Source organism: Taudactylus pleione, unplaced genomic scaffold, assembly GCF_031769625.1.
Source record: "Taudactylus pleione unplaced genomic scaffold, aTauple2 ptg000093l, whole genome shotgun sequence".
Taxonomy (NCBI): domain Eukaryota; kingdom Metazoa; phylum Chordata; class Amphibia; order Anura; family Myobatrachidae; genus Taudactylus; species Taudactylus pleione.
In genome coordinates, this window is record NW_028284495.1 from 10596649 (window position 1) to 10618883 (window position 22235).

Genomic DNA, 22235 nt, shown 5'->3' on the forward strand with positions numbered 1-22235 from the left:
TTCAGTGTTTTTAGACTTTTTTTGTCAGATGTTACTATGGTATACTGAAGTAAAATTATAAGCATTTCATAAGTGTCAAAGGCTTTTATCGACAATTACATTAAGTTTATTCAGAGAGTCAATATTTGCAGTGTTGACCCTTTTTTTTTTTTCAAGATCTCTGCATTTCACCCTGGCATGCTGTCATTCAACTTCTGAGCCACATACTGAAGGATGGCCGCCCGTTCTTGCCTAATCAATGCTTGGAGTTTGTCAGAATTTGTCGGTTTTTGTTTGCCCATCTGCCTCTTGAGGATTGACCGCAAGTTCTCAATGGGATTAAGATCTGGGGAGTTTCCTGGCCATGGATTCTAAATTTTGATGTTTTATTCCCCGAGCCACTTAGTAATCACTTTTGCCTTACGGCAAGGGGCTCCATCATGCTGGAAAAGACATTGTTCATCACCAAACTGTTCTTGGATGGTTGGGAGAAGTTGCTCTTTGAGGATGTTTTGGTACCATTCTTTATTCATGGCTGTGTTCATAGGCAAAATTGTGAGTAAGCCCACTCCCTTGGCTGAGAAGCAACCCCACACATGAATGGTCTCAAGATGCTTTACTGTTGGCATGACACAAGACTGATGGTAGGGCTCACCTTTCCTTCTCCAAACAAGCATTTTTTCAGATGCCCCAAACAATCTGAAAGGGGATTAATCAGAGAAAATAACTTTACCCCAGTCTTCAGCAGTCCAATCCCTGTATCTTTTGCAGAAAATCAGTCTGTCCCTGATATTTTTCGTAGAGAGAAGTGGCTTCTTTGCTGCCCTTCTTGACACCAGGCCATCCTCCAAAAGAGTTTGCCTCACTGTGCGTGAAGATGCACACTCACACCTGCCTGCTGCCAATCCTGAGGAAGCTCTGCACTTGTGATGCCCCGATCCTGCTGCTGAATTAGCTTTAGGAGGCGTTCCTGACGCTTGCTGGACGTACTTGGGCGCCCTGAAGCCTTGTTCACAACTGTTGAACCTCTCTCCTTGAATTTCTTAATAATCTGATAAATGGTTGATTTAGGTGCAATCTTACTAGCAGCAATATCCTTGCCTGTGAAGTCCTTTTTATGCAAAGCAATGATGACTTGCACGTGTTTCCTTTCAGGTAACCATGGTTAACAGAGGAAGAACAATGATTTCAAGCCCCACCCTCCTTTTAAAGCTTCCAGTCTGTTATTCTAACTCAATCAGCATGACAGAGTGATCTCCAGCCTTGTCCTCGTCAACACTCTCACCTGTGTTAACAAGAGAAACACTGACATGTCAGCTAGTCTTTTTGTGGCATGGCTGAAATGCAGTGGAAATGTTGTTTTTGGTATTAAGTTCATTGTCATGGCAAAGAGGGTCTTTGCAATTAATTGCAATTCATCTGATCACTCATGACATTATGGAGTATAGACAAATTGCCATCAGAAAAACTGAAACAGCAGACTTTGTGAAAAAACTTTTGGCCATGGCTGTAAATGTCAGTTGTCTATAGGCACTTAGGGACTTATGTTCTGCAGTTGTATTGTTAGTTGCATCACTGTTTTGCAGTTATATCAACATATTCAACTCTTGTTTTGTGGCAAAAGTTAGCACATTGTTGTCATGCTAACATTCACTATGTGATCTGCAGGTGCTGAGATTCTCACTCGTCTTTCCTTCCTGTCACTTCCCTTTCCTTTCCTGTTTTCCTTCACTTGCTTCCCTTTGTTTATCCTTCCCTTTGTTCCCTTAATCTCCCTTTCCTTCCCTCCCCTCTTTCCCCTGACAATGAAATGAATGTTAGTATTATGCCCTCATAATCCGGCTCAGGTCTCTAGGATGCATCATATACTCAATAGGGCGACCTGAAATTTTCCAGCATTGTATTACCAACCAATATAATCATGTTTTGATAATATCATTGATGTGTGCCAAATCATAAATTGTGCTGTCAACTTCAATTTCAGAGATGATGAAAGGCAGCGAGTGTGCTTAGATATAATATACAAGATGCTACCGGAATTGAAACCCACTGAGCTGCGAGAACTTTTGCCATCTGTAACTGCATTTAGTTCACACAACTGTCCGGTTTGTCGTGAACGTATGTATGATATTGTCATGTGGATATATGACAATTACAGGTAAAAGCCTTGATTCTCTTTTCGTTTAATTATTTCCTGCTGAAGATATGAGCTTTATGTAACCAATATTGTAGTGACCATTGAAATTGCAACATTCTACTGTAAAACGTGTGGGAAATATTTCTGCTGCTTTGTTTCTTCTATAAGTTTTTGAGTCAAGTGGAAACCTTTAAAGTAATTGAAACTTACTTTAGTAGACCTCATCTTGCTTGTGAGAAGTAATTTGTGGTGTATTTTGTCTTCCAGTAGAATAATGCTTAGAACTAAATAACATGATTTGTGACCTTATTTGATACTTTTGTGTTAACCAAGTGAATTTACCTAATTATTTATTTTCATATTACCTTCCAGTGACCCAAGAAGCCAGTCTGATAGTGATTCCCTTAATGTTTTTAACATGGCTAAAGAGACCCTACTTGAAGGACTTGCAGATGAAAACCCAGAGCTCCAGTATGTTGTATTTTCTTTATATTCATATTGTTTGCCTGTTCTCAAAATGCACAACATACTGTACGATATTTAGTCATTTCAACTGAACAGTTATTTAGTAGACTGTGTTTTAATGCATACATATATCGTATTGGATTTAACTGAGAGAGAGTGCATATAATAAAAAAAGCTACAACAAAGTAAAGTAAAAAATGTTTGTTTATTAACTCAGCCATGCATACATAAATTTCTATAGTCTGTAGGTGAAAGTCCAATTTCATTAATATCTGACAATGTGTGACTATACTATACTCCTTCTTAACTTTACCAAACTGATTGAACTTTCTTTAAGTATTTTCTAAATGTATGGAGAGACAAGCCACCATGCATATCCTATCCCTTCCTATTCTTCCTATCTAGCTTGTTGTGCCTCTGGTGTTTTAGTGTATGAATTAATCAGGATTATTAACTTCCCTAATGCTGGCAGAGACAATCAGTATTGCTCCCACCATGCCTTGCAAAGGAGGTGATGCATAATGCTTGTGTATAACAAGTTCACTGTGCACCACCTCTTGTCTTGAAAAAGTAGGTGATTTCAGAGAATTCAGGGATGTGAAAAAAGTTATACTAGAAGCCTGAAGTAGCTCCTGGTATAACTCTACTCTGTGTTCTATAATTCCTACTATAGCATTACTCTGCTCCTTATGCCAGGCTATCAGGGAACAGCTTTGGTGACATACTGTATGTAAGTAAGATGATGAAGTAAGTGTCTATAAAGGTATGTATTAGAGGTAATCATGCTGTAATTATTATTTAAGTGATATTTAAGTATTAATTTTGAGTCCTATTTTTCCTTTATAGTATTCTATTCTTTCTCATGCATTTATAACCACTTAGGATGAGTTTTACACAGTGGTGGTGAACCCTGGCACTCCAGCTGCTGTTGGACTACATATCCCAGCATGCACTGCCAGAGTTTTGCTAGTAGGAAATGCTAAAACTGTGCCAGTGCATGCTGGGATATGTAGTCGCACAGCAACTGGAGTGCCAGGGTTCGCCACCACTGTACTAGAACAACATAAAACAGTTTTGTTTTAAGTTGGTCCACTAAATCCAAAATTATTGTAAAAAAAATTGGGCTACAAAAAGTTATATTTTGATTAATTATGTTCTTTATTATAGGCTTATTGTCAGGAATTTCTGGAGCTCTGAAACACGTTTACCAACTGGCACAACAGATCGTATGTTAGCCGTGTTGTGTTCTTTATATTCCCCAAAGATCGAAAAACACTTTCTAAGCCTGGCCACAAACCTGCTGCTTGAAATGACCAGCAAGAGTCCAGATTATATCAGGCAAATGTTTGAACATCCACTTTCAGAATGCACGTTTCAGGTAATGTATAAAGTATGCAGCAGTATGTCTATATTTGTTTTTACTATGTATGTTCATTGTTTATTTACCTTTGTTCTTATTTAGGATTACACTGTTGATTCCAGTTGGCGCTACCGCAGCACTGTACTGACCCCCATGTTTGTGGAGACTCAGACTTCTCAGAGTAGTTACAGATCTAGAACACAAGGGTCACTCACAGAGTTGGAGCCTGGTGGAGCTCAGCTAAGAGCGACACAGCAGAACTATCAGTTCACACCCACACAAAATATTGGTATGTTACTGTCATTTTCCTCTATTGTACCATGTTCCTAGGAGTTATTCATAATATATATAAGTTTTAAAGCTTTCTTTGAAAAGAACAATTATTATTATCCTTATATGTTGCCACAAGTGATCCAAAGCGACTCTCAAATTACATAAACAAATAAGTGAAAAAGAAACCAATGACTTACAGTACAATACAACGCAGGACAAGGACATGGTTTATACACATTGCTGCATTAGCGTTTATAACACTCAAAATAATCAGCAGGGAGTCAGCAATAAAGTGTTAGGTGCCCTTGTGGGGAGTAAGGAGAAGATGAAAGTACAAGTAAGGAGAAGCGCATGAGGGAAGAGGGCCCTGCCCGTAAGGACTTACATTGTAAAGGGGAGGGTTGGACAAACAGGTGTGATACAGATGGGCTAGACAGGAAGGAAAGGGCATGTAGTAGTGGGTTAGAATGAGAGCTGGAAAGCCTTGAAGAAGTAGTGGGTCTTGAGAGCCCCGTTTGAAGATTTGTATAGAGGTGGAGAGTCTGATAGGGAGATAGTTCCACAAGTAGGGAGCAGCACAGGCAAAATCTTGGAGGTGGGAGTGGGAGGAAGTAATTAGTTGGCAGGAGAGGCGATGTGCATTTGTTGAGCGGTGAACAGGAGTGTGAAGGGAGATAAGGTGAGAGATGTAAATGGGAGAGGATTGGGTGAGGGCTTTGTAAGTGAGTGTAAGAACCTTGAATTGGGTTCTGAAGGGGAAGGGGAGCCACTGTAGGACTTGAAGGAGAGGGGTGAAAGATGTGGAACCTTTGTAGAGGAAGATGAGCCGAGCAGCAGCATTGAGGACAGGCTGGAGATGAGGGATCGGCTCAAATCCCGAAGCCGGAGGACCTACAGCAGTGAAGATCCCGACAAAGTAAGTAACTATCCACAACCCCCCCCCCCCTAGTGCCTAACCCTAGCCTCCCCCTAGTGCCTACCCTAATCCCCCCCTTAAGTGCCTAAACCTAACCACCTCCCCGCAGCCTAAACCTAACCCTCCTGGGGGGTGCCTAACCCTAAGTTCCCCCCTGGGGAGCCCTTAACCCAATTCCCCCCACCCCCCCACACCCGCCGAGAGGCTTACCTTCTTTCGCTATGCTGTGCGTCGTGCTCCTGGCATAGGGATAATGATAGGCGTCGGTATTTCGACGTTTGAGAAAGGGTCTGATCCTGGAAATATTTTTGAGATGTAAATGGCAGGACTGTTAGATGTGCTGAATGTGTGGTTTGATGGAGAGGGAGGAGTCAAGTAATAACTCCAAGACAGGGCACTTTGCAGCTAGAGGAGTTAGTGAGAGGATAAGAAAGGCAGTAAGGCGGTTGTAAACAATACACTCAAGGAGTTTGGAACCAAAAGGGAGGAGAGAGATGGGTTGGTAGTTGGAGAGTGTGTTAGGATCAAGGGTAGGACTTTTAAGAATGGGAGATACAAGGACATGTTTGAAAGCAGAAGGGACAGTGCCAGATGAGTGGGAGAGATTGAGGAGGTGGGCAAGATTGTAACAGACAGAAGGAGAGAGGTTGCGGTGGAGGCAGTAAGGGATAGGGTCAAGGGGGGGGGGGGAGTTGAAAGTGGCAAAGAGACACCGGAAGTTTGAGGACTGGGAGGAGATGATCTTGAAATATGATTATCTGGAGATGGACAGGGCAGCACTGTAGGATGAGAGCATAAATTTGAAATATGAGGAAGTCTGCCTTAGAGCATGTATTCCTCCACTGTCGCTCGGCGATTCGTGAACACTTTTGCAGATATCTGGTGCATTTGGAATGCAAGGGTTGAGGTGTGGATCTGCGAGGGTGAGTAGTGATTGTTGGAGCAACAGAGTCAAAAGCAGATGTAAGGGAGGCATTGTACAAGGAAGTAGCTTGTTCAGGGCAGGAGAGAGAAAGGATAGGGGAAATAAGCGAATCAAGCAGGGAGGAAAATGAAAACGTGTTGATTAGCCTCAATGCTATGCTTATAAATGGTGGCCTAAGGAGGGGAAGGAGAGAGGGATTAAGTTAAGAGAGATTGTGGTTGTCAGAGAGGAAGAATGAGGAATTGAAGTAGTAAGTAATATCACAACAGTGAGTGAAGATCAGATCAAGTGAGTGCCCACTCACACGGGAGGGTGAGGAGGTCCATTGGGAGAGACTAAATGAAGATGTGAGGGTAAGGAGTTTAGAGGCAGAGGATTCTGTGGGGATATCAATTGGAATATTAAAGTCACCTATGATAATGGAGTGAAGGTCTGAGGAGAGAAAGTGAGGGAGTCAGGAAGGTAAGTTGTCAAGGAATTTGGAGGGAGTGCCACGGGAACGGTCCATGACAGTTACTCAAAGGTGTACTGGTTGGAAGAGGCGTATAGCATGAACCTCAATGTGGAGAATGTAAGTGATGGTTTAGTGTGTTTTAACTGGTAGGGTATAGAAGGACCCCAACACTAGCACAATGGCCGAGGGGTGTGAGAGAAGGTGAAGCCCACAGAGAAGAGAGCTGCAAGAGAAGTGGTGTCAGGGTTAAATCCAGTTTCAGCAATGGCTAGGAGATGTAGGGAGTTGGAGATAAAAATGTCATAGGTGGAGACCAGTTTATCATAGACTGATCTCACATTCCAGAGGGCACAGGATAAAGGGACAGTGTTTGTCAGAGAGATGTGAATGAGATTATCAGGGTTGCTGTAGCATGGAGGTGCGATTAGTTTGAAGGACCGATATGAATACAGTGTTGTGATGGTGTGGGCACCTGAGCTAGGGAGGGAACGTGTAGGAGGTGTGCAGGGAGTGAGTTTAATGAGATGTGGATGGCAGTGGGGTGAAGTGACAGGGAGAGGAGTGTAAGAGAAGGATTAGCAGTGGGGCATTAGGTCCAAGGTGGAGTACAACAGGATGAAAGAGGAGTAATGGGAGAGGAGAGGAAGTAAGGCAGACAGGGGAGGAGGAAACGAGGGGGAAAGGATAAAGGTGGAAGCAGGGGGCAGAACAGAGGATTAGGTAGAGACTGAGTGAAGAAAGGAGTTGAAGAAAACATTGTCATGGTGCGGAGTTCATAATCTGTAACGTGTGCTGGATACTGAAAAACTAAATCGCTTTTCCATTGAGATCTAAAATTCCTGGGACTGTCACTGGTGAGCTCTGGTGATCCGGGACAGATCAATTTGGTTGTTATGAGGAGTTTTTCACTTTGTTTCCTGCATCACAATGACTATGTATGACTCCTGGGCCTTTATATTCTCTCCAACTCACTATGTTTAAATTTTTTTAAATGTCTATTTTTGTTTATTTTCTGATTTTGTTTAAGTAGTTTTGTTGGTTTAACGTTCCTTATTTAACTGTTTAAATAGGATTTACTTAGTTATGATGCATTCTACAGGCGAGCTTCTGTACTCGCAATGGATGTTAACTGGAATTTCTAGGGGGCAACTACAGTATATACTTAATAATATTTCATTATTATTTTCTACATAATTAGGTGGCAGAAATTCATTTAACTGGCTGACTGGAAGCAGCATTGACACAATGGGAGATTACACTGTTGACTCTTCCTCTGAATCAATGTCCTCAACATTGTTATTTACAAGTAAGAGGAGTGAAAAAGTACGCAGGGGCCCATTAAAGCCTTTGGGGCCAAATTTTGGAAAACAGAGATTGGGGCTTCCAGTTGATGAAACTGACAGCAAAGGTGAGAAAGCTATAATTTGTCTACTGATCTACACAAAATTCCACAACAGGGGTTTTGCACTTTGAATACATAACTAGTTGTTAATCATTCCTATTAATGACAGTGTAGTGTAGTCATGGTTACATGGTCACCTTTATGTTTTACTAATTTTGCTGCCTAGGTGGTCATATGGTCCACAGTGGGGGGGAAAAGGGCCATGCCTCTTACTGCTTAGTCCAGTGCTTGAGATGACTTCTCCTTGGCATTTTCTCAGAGGCTGATACAGAGGATGGTTTCTGGGTTTGTCTCCTCCAGTGATGCTAGTCTGTCCTATTTTTCGTAAGAATCTTCCCGAATCATAAAAAATTTTTTTATCAGAAAGAAACAAATAAAACCTCGTTATACAGTGTATGTATTGAATAATCAGTATATTCAATCAGTCTCAAATTATGGCTTGATGAAAATAAATATGACTTTAATAACAATAATAATCATATCAATCAGAAATAAAAATTGGAAAATTCCCTGGAAACCTAGATCTAACCAAGACCTGTGTAATAACCACTCAGGACTCTATATAGTTCTTTAAGACAACAAGTTCCCCATTCAAAAATGGTGAAAATTTGGGCTGACAGTCCTGAATCTGTTGTAATATACAATGGAAAGAATACAGTGTAACGGGGCCTATCCACTAAGCGCCCTGAAAGACTGAACAACTAGCGTTCAGACCTTCAGGTCGCCGAGGTGCGGTGCCCACACTGAACGGCGTTCACTGAACGTCATTCAGTGTAGGAGTCTGACCTCCTATCTCTGAACATGCCAAACCTGACTATCGTCGTCTGGTTGATGGGCATGTTCCGTAGATGGTCGGGGTCGGCAAGGACCCAGCGTGCACGCGCATCGCTGGTCCTTGCCGGCTATCCATTACACGACTTTGTGAACAATGCGACCAAAACCTCCTGGTTTTGGTCGCATCGTTCTAAAAGTCGTGCAATGGATAAGTCCCTTTGCTCGAAATTTCCATATGCACCATGGACATCTATAGATGGCTTTGCCTAATAGAAGCCTATTGGATTCTTATCGGAGGTTTCCCCCAGAGGGATCCAATAGGATCTACCCAAGGGTAACATGCGGCTTTCACACACACTGGCCGAAGGTCACGCATGCGCAGGAGGACTCCTGGGTCACAAACCTGGAAGTTCCCACAACGCAAGGACAGCTGTTATCAGGAGGGCCGACCTTTGCTTAAATTTTCATGCATACAGCGTTGACAAATGCCGGTATTCATTGCATTAAAAATTAAAATCCAACCCTAGGTCTGTAATGTTGTTTGTGAACAGTAAATCCTCTGTATAATTGTCCCTCTGGTAGCCACCTTTTATAATTGTGTATGAACATAAGTAGACACAGTACATAAATGTGTGTATATGTATCTATCTATCTATCTATCTATCTATCTATCTATCTATCTATCTATCTATCTATCTATCTATCTATCTATCTATATACAGTCAGGTGCATAAATATTGGGACATTGACAGAACTTTCATATTTTGGCCTCTATTCACCACCACAATGGCTTTGAAATGAAACAAACAAGATGTGCTTTAACTGCAGACTTTCAGATTTAATTTGAGGGTAATTACATCCAAATCAGGTGAACGGTGTAGGAATTACAATGGAGTCACAATTCCAGTTGTTTCAGGCTAATGGTAGGGCTCTGGTGTGGAGCAGACCCCACGAGGTCATGGTTTTCAGTTGTCAATGAGGCACTGTTCATGCTGTTGGTGGTTGCATAATGGTATGGGGTGTGCTCACGTGGCATGGGTTGGGCCCACTGGTCCGCCTAAACATGATATTGACCCGATAACCGCTACGTTGCATTGCTTGATGAGCATTTTCAGCTCTTCAAGGATTTCATGTACAATGATAGAATATTCCAGCAGGATGATGCACTGTCATCGGTCCCACATTGTCCAGAATTGATTTGAGGAGCATTCTGGAGAGTTCTGACAAATGGTGTGGCCACCACAGTTGCCTGACATGAACCCAAACAAACATTTATGGAACTAGAGGTCCATTCACATCCAAGATCCTGCACCTACAAATATCAGGGAGCTGTGGGAAGCTATTTAGGTAGCATGGATCAACATCTCTCCAGAGGTCTTCCGTCCACTTATGGAATCAATGCCACATCGAGGTGCTGCCAGGCTGGAGTGGGTCCCACACGTTACTAGGAATCTATCATTACTTTTGGCATTTCAATGTAAATTTTCCAAATATTCCTCTGTAAAACATAACCACTCTTGAGCACACTTTTTTTTTTTTGTAATTATCAAACTACTGCAAAAGAAAAATATATTTCTCATATTTGTCCTACTCTGACCAGATTGATTTTCTTAGTTTTGTGCTGGATCGATTTTTTATATTTTTCTTCTGGACATCTAGATGTTTTGTTAACACATTTAAATTTATAGCATTTTGTTTTACATCAATTAGCTGTAGTGCTAAAATTAAAATAACATTTCTTTTCCATGTTTTGTCCCTGTGGTTAGATTAATACCAAAAACTTAGCTTAAAATGTATGTCTGTCTGTACTAAGGGCCTGATTCAGAGTCGGTCGCTATTTGCGCTCGCTCGTCCAGAAAATAGGGATGGCTATTCAAATGAACCGTTCGCTGTTTGCGGTCTGTTCACGCCTCTAGGTCTTAACGAACGAACAAAACTTGCGGTCGTTTTTTGGGAAACTACGCCCCCTGGCCGCTCGCATCCTACGTCATGTCCGCTATTTATTTGATTAATCGAGTACATCGAACAGGGTCTGAGCTGCTCGCTATTCTTGTGGTTGGTTTTTGCTACCACAATTTTGCGAGCAGTTCTGGCTAAAAAATAACCCAGTGACGTGGTCAATGACGCTGCTGTTTTAATTATGCACACCCATAAAACGCCCGTTTTGACCTTTAAGCACGCCTGCGATCGGATCTCCACTCCCCGTTTTCAAGCACCTTCCCCTGTTACCACCCACATACGCCTCATCCTGTCACTCAAATTATCAGGCATTCGCTATTTTGCGAGCACATGAATTTCGGTCGCAGTGACTGGTTCGCGCATGCGTATAACGGTCCGTACGCATGCACAGATGAGCGAACATCGGTCAGAACGAACGAGCGGCCGCTTACAAGTGGCTCTGAATCAGGCCCTAAGTTCCGTTATAGTAATTAGTTGCACTATTAATCATGGCCTTAAGGAGTTATAGGGATATACACAGGGATTTATTTCTATGTCACTTTTTGTAATGTTGCCACATGTGCTTGTTAGGATCTGTTTTGGCTCATGTGGTCAGTTATATCTAAAAAAGACAGTATTACTTCTGTATAAAAAGTTTATATATATATTATTTATATATATATTTAGCACAAGGTATAGAAGAAAGATCATCAATCTTGAGATTGCGAAGACGTTTCTTGAAAGACAGAGAGAAGTTAAACATCATTTATGCAAGAAAGGGAGTGGCGGAACAGAAAAGAGAAAAGGTTGGTATTGTTATCTAAATGTCTCATGCATGGTAATTTATTTCCCTAATTTACCATACAAAACAGTCAGGGTAAAATACTGTTATGAATGCTTTCTTTTTCCCTGCCATTTAGAAGACTTATCCCACTAGCCTCTTCCGATTAGTCTAAAATACTACTGTCTGGTATGTCCAATGCGATGGATCACAGTGTACTGTTCTTCTCTCCCAATCCTTAGCAAGGCTCTTTTCACAATAAAATATACAATACAATTTAGTGTTCCCACTAGCTTGCCGGCAAGGCAGGGCAGGGCGCAGAGAGTCTGGGGACTGAATATCTTCGCATGCCAAAGGCGTGTGTGCTTTAGAAAGAGGGCATGGCCATGTGGGGAGGGAGCGTGTCCTTGCGACACGCTCCAAATTTGTCACACTTGGGGGCGTGCCCAACCCTTACGGAGGTGCTGGGCTTCCCCCAAGCTCTCACCTCACGGTGAATAGATGCCGTGCGCATACACACGGCATCTATTCACTTGGCGGTGATCGGTCACTGCAACTTTTCCCACCAGGGGGACACTGCGGCCTATGGGTGGAAAAAGCAGAGGGCAGGCTAATTTAGCAGGGCGCCGTTAAAAGGGCAGGGCACATTTTGCCCCTTTAAAATCAAGCAGGGCACGGCTCCCTGCTAAAACAGCCTGGCGGGAACAAAACAGGCATGTTCATTATTTCTTATGTACAGATGTGTCCACTATTGATACTGTCGCGCACAACAGCCCTTCACAGCGCGCCAGATCCCATGTGACTCGGCTTGAACCTAATGTCTTTTTTTTTTTGCATCTTTTTCACCAGAAAATGCATCTTAGTCACGATGCAACAGAAATGCTTCACGAGACTGTACTGATAAATTTGATATGCAACACTTGCATAAATTAGGATGTCTGAGTCTGAATCTGTATTTGAAGTGCTACGCTGTAGCAGCCACTGCCTTTTTTCCACGCCAATTTCCGTTGTTCTTTGTATACAGATTCAGACTTAGTCGCAAACAGATATACAAGGTAGCATATGAAATGTATCAGTTTATTCTCGTGGAGCAGTTTGCCACATCCGATTGAGACTAATGGTGCGTACACACTACACGATATGCTCCCTGAGCGATATCGTGTAGTGTGTCCCCGGCAGGCTGTGCTCGATGTCGTTCATGACATTGAGCACAGCCGCTGAACGATATAATTAACGATATCATTCAGCGCCGGGCTCTCTCCCCTATTCCCCGACATGCAGCAACCTGACGAGGTCGTCAGATTGTGCTGCATGTTCAGGCGATGGACAATGTCGGCAACGACCAGCGGGAGTGCACATCGCTGGTCGTTTCCGACATAAAAGTGCACGATTTCTGCACGATTTCTGCACGATTTCTGCACGATTACTGAGCGATTGCACGATTACGATGTCGTAATCGTGCAGTCGCTCAGTAATATCGCCCAGTGTGTACCCACCATAAGACACATTTTTGGGTAATAAAGATGCGAAAAAGATACTACACTGCTCGGAGGTGGTTTCTTACACCAGGCATCTTGCGACGTACGGCATATTGAGGTTAGGTGTATGAGGACACATCTGTATAAGACTTTGGTAAACCTTCTAATAAGATAGTCGTACATGGACTATATATGCAAACATGTAGCTGTAAGTTGATTACATTATTTATTTATTTTTTTTCTCCAAGGCAATAAAAGTTGAACAAAAGATGAAGCAAGATGCTCAAGTCATTCTTTATAGAAGCTATCGGCATGGAGACTTGCCAGACATCCAGATTGCATACAGATCTCTTATTGCACCTTTGCAAGCCCTGGCACAGGTCTGATTATTATTCCACCTTTCTAATAATCATTGTTTTTTTGCATCAAATCCTTATTAGCCCTGGTTCAACATTTAAAAAAAACAATAAGGACAGTATAGAGGGACAGTGCTGGTTCTTCACCACTATCTGTAGATTCAAATGGAGGTTTCTGTAGCACTAAACACTAAATTCAACTCCCAAGAGACTGATGAGGGATTCTATAGTGTTAACAAATGCTTCAAACCTGCAAAATAGTTTGTAAGAGTTCATCACTCTTCAATAAAAAACAGTGCAGGAAGCTAAATATGTAAGGAAGTTAGTGTTTAGTGAGACATAACCCATCCAAGCCCTATAATATTTCTTTGCCGAGACATGCTCTCTAACTCTGAGCTTGGTCTCTGTGTAACTCGTACAGCCACTATTTCTCAAGGATCAATACTTCAATTGCCACGTTAAAGACAACCGCACTAATTCCTGATGATAAGACAGTTACACTTTAAGGCAAGATGCACGACAGGTACACTGACATCCCGTATACCACAAGTATTTTGGTCAATCTGGTACCGCCCTCAACAGGGTACCTTTTTTTTCGATCTTTTACCATTTTGAGAATGCGCAGAGGCATCACCACTATAGGGAATTTATTTACTATATCAGATCCAAAGCACACTGCAATATCCGGAGGCATAACTAGACCTAGGGAGGCCACAAAGCAAAATGTATCCCTTCTCCACCACCACCACTCACCTCCTGATCCCCACGCGGGCTTCTGCTTTAGCAGTGTGCAGCTGCAGTAATATCTGCTCTCCTGGCTGGCTCTGCTCTCCTCACTGCCACTCTGGGAGCAGTAGTGAGGAGAAATGGAGCTGGCCAGGAGAGCAGATGTGCCTGCAGTGCAGCAGCACTTTGATAAGAAAGAAGAAGCCACCCACAGGTGTGTCTCAATGTGCTACTTTATATAATTTCTCTGCGACCAAAAATACCAATTATAAATTCTGTACTTAGTCTGGTTACAAATGCAAAATGTCCTGGTCATGTAGCTATATATAGCTACATGACCAGTCTTGGCAACAAAAACACTCACTTGGCCACCCTGCACTCATGGCGGAACTTCTCTGGTGGTGTACCTCCAACTGAAGTCCACTGGGGTGACTGTTTGGTGTTGGGGACGAATGTAGTTCCAGGATTCATCATCACTGATGATCTCCCAGATGGAGTTTGCGTGACCGTAAACAAGCATGTTGCGGCACCAAGTCACCCGAGCCTCCTTCTGCTCACGAGTCAGCTGATGTGGCACCCAGAAACCTTGCTCAGGCCAAGCTTTTTTCGTGGAGTTTTGAGCTGGATCCCGATGAGATGCCTATCTCCTTCTGTAACCGGGCCACAGTCACCCTGGCGTCCACCTCAACTATGGCCCGCACGGCAGCAATGTTATCCTTAGTGATGGCGGACACAGGTCGGCTGCAGTGCTCTTCGTCTTCCAGGGATCGTCTCCCGCGCCAAAATTTTGCAAACCACTCTCACACAGTGGTTCGGGATGGTGCGTTCTCCCCAAAAGCAGCCTGCAGTCGTTGAAAACTCTTCTGCTGTTGCAGACCACTCTTGTAGTCGCAGAAGATCATGGCTCTCCAGTTTCCTCTGTTGAGCTCCATAATAAGTTAGTGATGGAAGTGAACAAGCTGACTTCTTCGGTGTGCAGTTCTGCCTATATACTGGACCTTAAATTTCACAAGAACTTCAGTCAGAGATTACAGGGCTCTGCTCACAATGCAGTCCCTAGGCCATAACTAGAAGCTGTCCATGACTTGTGTACCCTTCCCCCTCATCAGCATCGGGAAGGGGGGAACTTACCTAGCCAGTCCTCCTAGGGTGCACTCTGCTACCTATGTGAAGGAAGGGGCTCTTCCTCAGCCCAGTATCATCACCCCCCCCCCCCCAAAAAAAAAAAAATAATAATAAAAATCCACAAAACTACTTAGGATAGACATATACAATACTGAAGCGGTACTAAAGCTAATGCCATGTCCTATGGGCACTAAAAAAGTGTCCCCTGCAACAGGCGGATATAGAGGAGCGAAGACCTGTTCATTTGAATTTAAAGTGCTAAAGGAGACTATACTCCATAAGGGATAAACATTTAACTTTAGCACAAAAAATAGAATGATTATCTGCAGTAGTAAATTGCATCTTTTTAATGTAAGCTGCTTAAAAAAAATAGTCAATTACTTTTTAGAGTTTGAGGAAACTGAAGTTATCCTTTGAGGAACAAAATATAAAAAATATTAGCCAGGCATATGACTACATCTGGGCTGATGAAGAGTTTAAGCTCTCTGGATGGATTGCCTCCATACGTACGTTTAGTTTCATTGCTGTCGTCCATGTCAGTGAGCACTTGACAACCGCTTTAATTACGCATATGCACAACATTCTCGTTCCCACCCAGTTACATCCCTGTAACTCAGCACCGCCTGTAGTTGCTGCTGCAGAGAATGCTTAGTGCCAGATAATGCAAGTTACGCCCGCAAAACCCACTGGAGTTCAACTCTGCATCGGTACCTCAGCCTTCAAATATCTAATGTTCTATATATCAATATATATGATCAATGTAGTAATTTGTTAATGAATTTTGTGGCAATCCAACATATACTTAATGACTAATAGGTTATATGTCATCATTATAACCTTGCTCAACTTTGTTAAACTATAACTTGTTTTCTCCACTTGTTTAGAGAGACCCAACGCTTGCGAAACAACTGTTCAGTGTTTTGTTTTCTGGGATCCTGGAGGAAATGAAGACCATCAGTGGTTCCCCACTGATGAGCAGCATTGCTACTAAGTTGCTTGATCAGTTCAAACGCTTCTTGAGTAGCACTGTGTCCTACTTCCCACCATTCATTGCATGTGTACAGGTAGGAATAACATGAAACATACCCACTGTCACCTTCTGCTAGTTCTGTGTAGAGTTTGTGTGTATGGATTGCGAGCATGCAAAATTCTACTTAAACAATTGTCTGTATAGCTATTTTTACGGCCACAACTGCTAACAAACAGATGTTTGCAAAATAATGGACTCAATTATACACTATGGGTGTTTCTTAAATAATCCATTTTACTAATGCGTGTCTATATAATTCTTTTTGTGGCAAAACGCTAATTAATAGACACTAGCAAATCTCAATAATAACTATTATTTTGAGTCTCTTAATAATGATCATTGTAAATCCAAGTACTTCTGCGGCCATAACCGCTAATGAACAGACATTTGAAAACAGTAGAGATCAATATATATAATGGGATTACCTAACTTCGAATTATTATAATTTACTACCACTTTCCTATCTGCAACCATCAAAAAATAATTTGTTACATGTTTTTACATATCACACACACTGGGTTTATTGTTATCTGCAGTATTTATACTTACCTGCATTCTTCTATCTGCGGTCACAACTGCTAGCAAACAGATGCTAGTTATACACAGACTGAGGGCTTGTCAGCAAATGTGATCAGAGCCTATACTAATAACCAAGCACTGTTTTTTTCTTAGAGAGGAATGTGAACACGACCACTACTTAAATCATCATCAACACGAACATCAAGATTAAGAATTGTTACTACGTATTCATAATAAATAATTCCAGTATAGGAACGAATATAATACACAATATTTTTTTTATTTTAAATCCCCTTTTCTTTCCTTAGTTCACTTTTTCTTTTTTTTTTTTTTACTCAATCCTGTTGAGTTTTATTTATATTTCGCTGGTGACCTCTCATAATGTCTCCCTGCAAAAATAAAATATGGGAAGAACACTATTGATACAAGACCTGCGCCAGAACCAATTGATTGAACAGTTTCCCAAGTGAGTGGGTGTGAATCATTCTTGCCAAGATACCAGGGACCCACCTGTACAGCTTTTAGATATTTTTTCTGAAAAAATAAATAATATAATTTTTATGATAAAGCGACTATTTCATTAGCTTTTTACTTCATTATACATAGTTTGCTATTGCCTATACTCTCTCCACCGGGTATTTCATCTATATATTTTCCAGTGCTTTGATTCCAAATCCTATTTATATTTTAAAATCCTCAATATCTATGTTTGGATGTAAAAGTTCAATATGGCATCACTGACCTCTTTCATAAACAACATGGAACTGAAGGTGTCGTGGTTTCCATGGTCATCAGGGAATATTACTTGCATATTACGATCTGCTAGGGTCACCAAAGATTTGTTGTTTATTCCCAACATTTCCAGTTTTGGGCTCAGCTCCTTGGGTGTTTACGAAGATTATGGCCATGAAGGTCACGCTTCTGAGGTCCAGTGAATATTTATATCTGTTAACTGCACCATATTTTGGTCAAAGCAGAGACCCTGACTTTGGATCAGACATACCCGTTGGATGACACCGATCCTGTCATTTTACGTTTGGCTTATCAACTACCAGAATTCCAATCTGCTCCCTACACAGAGGGTATGCTGGTAGACATTTGACAGCAGAGATTGTTTATCCGTGAGATACGATAAGCTTGTTACACAGACTAGTAGGATGTCTATTAGCAAATGGACATCTGTACTTTTCTGCATGAATGTCCTTGGAAAGATGGCCTTGACTTTCCAAATTATACAGTTTACACAGTTTAATTCCATTGTGATACAACTCAAGCTCATCTGCCTCCAAGGACACTTTGGTTGCTCCTCTCGTCATTGAGGGATACAATTCTGAACAGAGCCCGTTCATTTGCTATATAGAATTGTATAATTGAAGTCAGCCTTTGGGGATGAGGGGCGATTGTTCTTCATTGTCCTGTTATTTTGGACCCCGAAGGGAATGCTCTAGTTCAGGGACAACTTGCTTGGAAAACTCGCTGCAGTGTTGAGCATCAACGATCAGGGAGACACAGAGTTCCCATGAACTAAAGGGTGCATGCACTGGGCTCAACGTAATGTTCCAGCAATGTTGGAAAACTTGCAGGCCGATTACCTCTGTAGGCAGGTTTTGCATCCCACAAACTGGTCTCTCAACCTGAACAACTTATAGCAGACTTTGGATAGATATGGTCAGCCAAATACTGGCATTATTATTGTTTTTTATTTATATGGTGCCACAAGGGTTATATAGGCTTGTATATGATGGGTACTTGGTTGAACAACAGTATGAAGCATGTCTGCTCCAGGACTCATTTCTGCCAGAAAAGGTTAGCACCTTTACCTGAAATACAGACTTCTTTGCTGGGTGTATTGTATCTTAGACCATCATTCAGTCCCCCATTTGTCCCTTGAATTTAGTGTTGACAGCACTACGAAGAGCTCTTTTTGTACAACTTGAATCAGTAGAGGTGAAGTTTCTCACTTGAAGAACTGTGGGGTGCTGGAACTGGGGTTTCTGTCTCACAACTCTCTCTATTTAATTTTTCATGCCGATACAACGGTTTCATGTAAATCAGAACATTGTTATTTCAGCATTTAATCAGAATCAGTCTTCGGAGGAAGGGTGTTCTCTCCACTCATTGGATGTAGTTACAGCATTAAATGTTCGGGTTTGAAAAGGACACTAGAGTTTATGAAATCTGGTTATCCTTTTGTCTTCTGTAACAAAACAAACGTTTATAAAGATGGTTCACTTGCACTTGGAAGCCTGTACCAGCGCTTTGTGGGTGGCACAACATGGAGCCTCAGCTGAGCATCTCTGTTGGGCAGGTATATGGTCCTCTGTGCACACTTATACAATATTTTACAGGGTTTTTTTTATATGAGTGAGCCCCCTTTTACGTCCTAGTTTTGTTGTCGAATGTTTACCAGAATTAAATGCAGGGTGCAGATATGGAACAGGGCGTAGAAACGGATTGATTTTATTTAAAGTCCTAATGGACGCTCTATACCTCTAGAACCCCATGGTGCAGTGTCGTCCTATGGATTCAGTGAAAAAGATTTATCGTAATTCTAAAAATTCTTATTCTTTTAAATCTACGCCGTCGGTTGGTCTTCTATGGCAGTGTATTACATCAGCTGTTGCTTATATTGCAAAATGTATTTGAGAAAGGGGATTAATGAATGAATGGTGCAAAAACACTTGTATTGCAGATAGGAAAGTAATCCTCATTATTATTGTTAATCATATCATCTAATTTCCTTATTGAATTCTGAGTATTTAAAATGCAAAGTTTATTTCTATTAGATTGTGTGGTATTCTAAACTGCATGGTTAATTTAGATGAAGCACAGATTTCACAATATGTCAATGCTGTCAATATATGTAGCCTTCTCTTTAAATATCTAAATATAGGGGCACATTTAGTTAGCCACGCCTGGAAATACAGCCAGTTTATCCTTAGATGATGCAAATACTTTTTGTTTTGATGAATGGAAATATCATTGAATAAGGTTTTGCAAGCCTAATTTTGGTGCAAGTGTCTTGCAGTGTTTACAAATATGGCTAGTAGAAATCCCAGACCTAAAGCTATGCTAAATGGATGTTTTGTTTTTTTTCTACGGCACTAGGGGGGGGGCAGTTGTATCAAACCATAAGAGGAAAGGTGGTACCCATAGCAACCAATCAGCTTCTAGCATTTCCTCTTAGGTCTTGCAGACTTGACAATAAGAAATCTTGCTCAGTACTTATCAAGTATACTTTTAGTTAATGGGTATAGCTGTAAAAGATTAATGGGTATAGCTCTAAAAGATTATAGATTCACTAGGAATGCTTAGAATACATGCATTCTAAATAGAGAAGGGCATTACCAGAGTTTGCTCTAAAATCCTCTTCACCTGATAGACTTGATGATACCTCGGTATGCTCCGTTACATGTAAACATTTTATGTATCTGTGCGACATTTCTTGCCCTGAAGGGTTGAGCTCATCCGTTTCAATCCAAAGCCTGCTATAGTGTGTTAACAATCATTACTGGCATAACAAATTACATATACATGTTGTTTACATTTGGTGATTAGATCACTTGCCAGCAGATTTTCTTGGTCAACACTGCCTGGATCCAGGAGCATGCTCATTACTCTCAGCATGTTTTCAGTGGTCACTTAGCGCAACCTGCAGGTGTTCAAAACAGTTTTTCTTCTTCAGGGTCCATAGGGCTCCACAGGGAGACATTGGGGGTGTAGATGGGACCTGGAGGACCGGATACCAATAGCAAATCTTTTCAATTCCAGGAATTTTCGTCCTTCCCTTTATACCCCGCCCATAGCACTTCACTTAAGTTTCGTTGGTGTCCGGCAGGAGCTGGACCACCATTATAACAGTGGGCTGCCCAAGCTTTAATTTTATGATTTCTTTTACTTTTTCTTATTTACAAACGGGCGAGCAGCACCAGACTGTCCTCCGGAGAAGCTAGCAAGCTCCCCGGACCCCAGACTGCAGCCGGGAATCTAGGGGACAGGTAAGGCGCAACTCCGTTCACGTGGACCCGCGTCTTAGTGCAGTCTTGCCTACGGTCTCAGAAGACAGACCGGAGGCGCTGAGGTGGACACTGGCTTGCCCACTACTCCACTAGAACACCGGGGCATAACATTACTGGCGCAGAGGCTTATTTTAAAGGCCAGGGGACCCTGTGGTTAACGTTAAACAGGGAATAAGGTGCTCTCTATGCAGCCCCTCCCCCAGCTCAGGGTGCCTTTCCACTGCGGTCTTGGTGTTCCCTGAGCTGCTCCTCCCTCACCCTCTGCCCCCTCAGAGATGAGCGGCAGCCATTTTAGGCAAGCTGGTCTCCAGGAAACGTTGGGTCCAGTCTCCCTGTATACCTCTCCCACGGGCCAGGCTATACAGCGCTATATCCTAACAGCCACTGTGGTCTGTGTAGTCGATTTTAATGCCCATTGCAGACATGTAATGTTTTTTACTGTGTTTGTATGTGACTTCTCCTAACGCAAATCTCTACTTTCTATACGGTCAGTTATACCACTCCTTTATTTTTATACTATACCCTGACATACTAAGGTATTGGGGGTTCATTGTACCTCACATCTGCTATATAAGTGTGGTAACTATCACATATTATATACCGCGGTTGCACACTACTCTGTGCCATATATAACATGGTTGCACACTACATTGTGTCATATTACACATACTGCAAGGTGTTCATTGCACTGTATCATACGTATTCTATTATTCTTGTGGCTATGGAGGAAAGAATAACAAGCAGACTGATGCTGCTTCTCCTACTCTGGTGTCTTGTAAGTCCTGCTCTGCGGGCTTAGCCACAGAGGACCTCAATTAGGATGGTCTCTGCATTAATTGTTACACAGGCTCATCAGTCCTGGTGTCTCTCCCTCAGGACCCACCCTGGGTTGCCTTTTCACAACTGCTGACAAAAACTTGCAGACCAAGTAGCGGTCCCCGTGGTTTCTCCCCCATGGGATGGCCACAGCAGGTACTCCCTGCAAATCCTTTGCCTCCCCCATGGATAGACATACAGTCTACCTCAGTACAGAGTTTGGCTAATACCTCTACGGTTTTTCAACAATAAGATAAACCTTTACTTACTAAGCCTACTAAACATACTATGCTATCTTCACCGTCCACACAGTTATCTGATTCTGAGATATCATCTGGGGAGGTAAGAGACTCAGATATCTCTCACTCTGACTCCGTCTCAGGAGAAGAGGAGCCACCCTCTAAACTAAATATACCTGCTCTTGTGAGAGCTGTTAAAACTAATATACAAATAAAAGAGGATGAACCTGCTCCTAAGAAAAAAAACATGCACTTTTTAAGCGAAAAAAAAGGTTGCTTTACCAGTGGTCCCTCACTCAGACAAGCTATCTGATCACATGAGTGAAGCTTGGAATATGCCCGGTAAAAGGTTTCAAATTCCAAAACAGTTCAGATCCTATTACCCGCTTCCAGCTACTGATTGTACTAAATGGGAAGTTCCCCCAACAGTGGATTTTCATGTAACACGTCTGGTTAAAAATGCCACCTTACCCATTCATACTGCAACCTCCTTGAAGAACACTACAGATAGACGTATATAGAA

At 42.0% G+C, this 22235-nt stretch overlaps 1 protein-coding gene across 1 annotated transcript in view; it reads left to right on the forward strand.

The window, feature by feature from the left end:
• Positions 1-22235, forward strand: part of PRKDC (protein kinase, DNA-activated, catalytic subunit) — a 418309-nt gene that overhangs the window by 248982 nt on the left and 147092 nt on the right. Inside the window, exons 55-62 of the mRNA XM_088469547.1 lie at positions 1964-2137; positions 2489-2587; positions 3749-3959; positions 4044-4230; positions 7708-7917; positions 11311-11429; positions 13131-13262; positions 15974-16153. Of these exons, the coding sequence (XP_088325673.1) occupies positions 1964-2137; positions 2489-2587; positions 3749-3959; positions 4044-4230; positions 7708-7917; positions 11311-11429; positions 13131-13262; positions 15974-16153 (1312 nt within the window). The remainder of the gene's footprint in view (positions 1-1963; positions 2138-2488; positions 2588-3748; positions 3960-4043; positions 4231-7707; positions 7918-11310; positions 11430-13130; positions 13263-15973; positions 16154-22235) is intronic.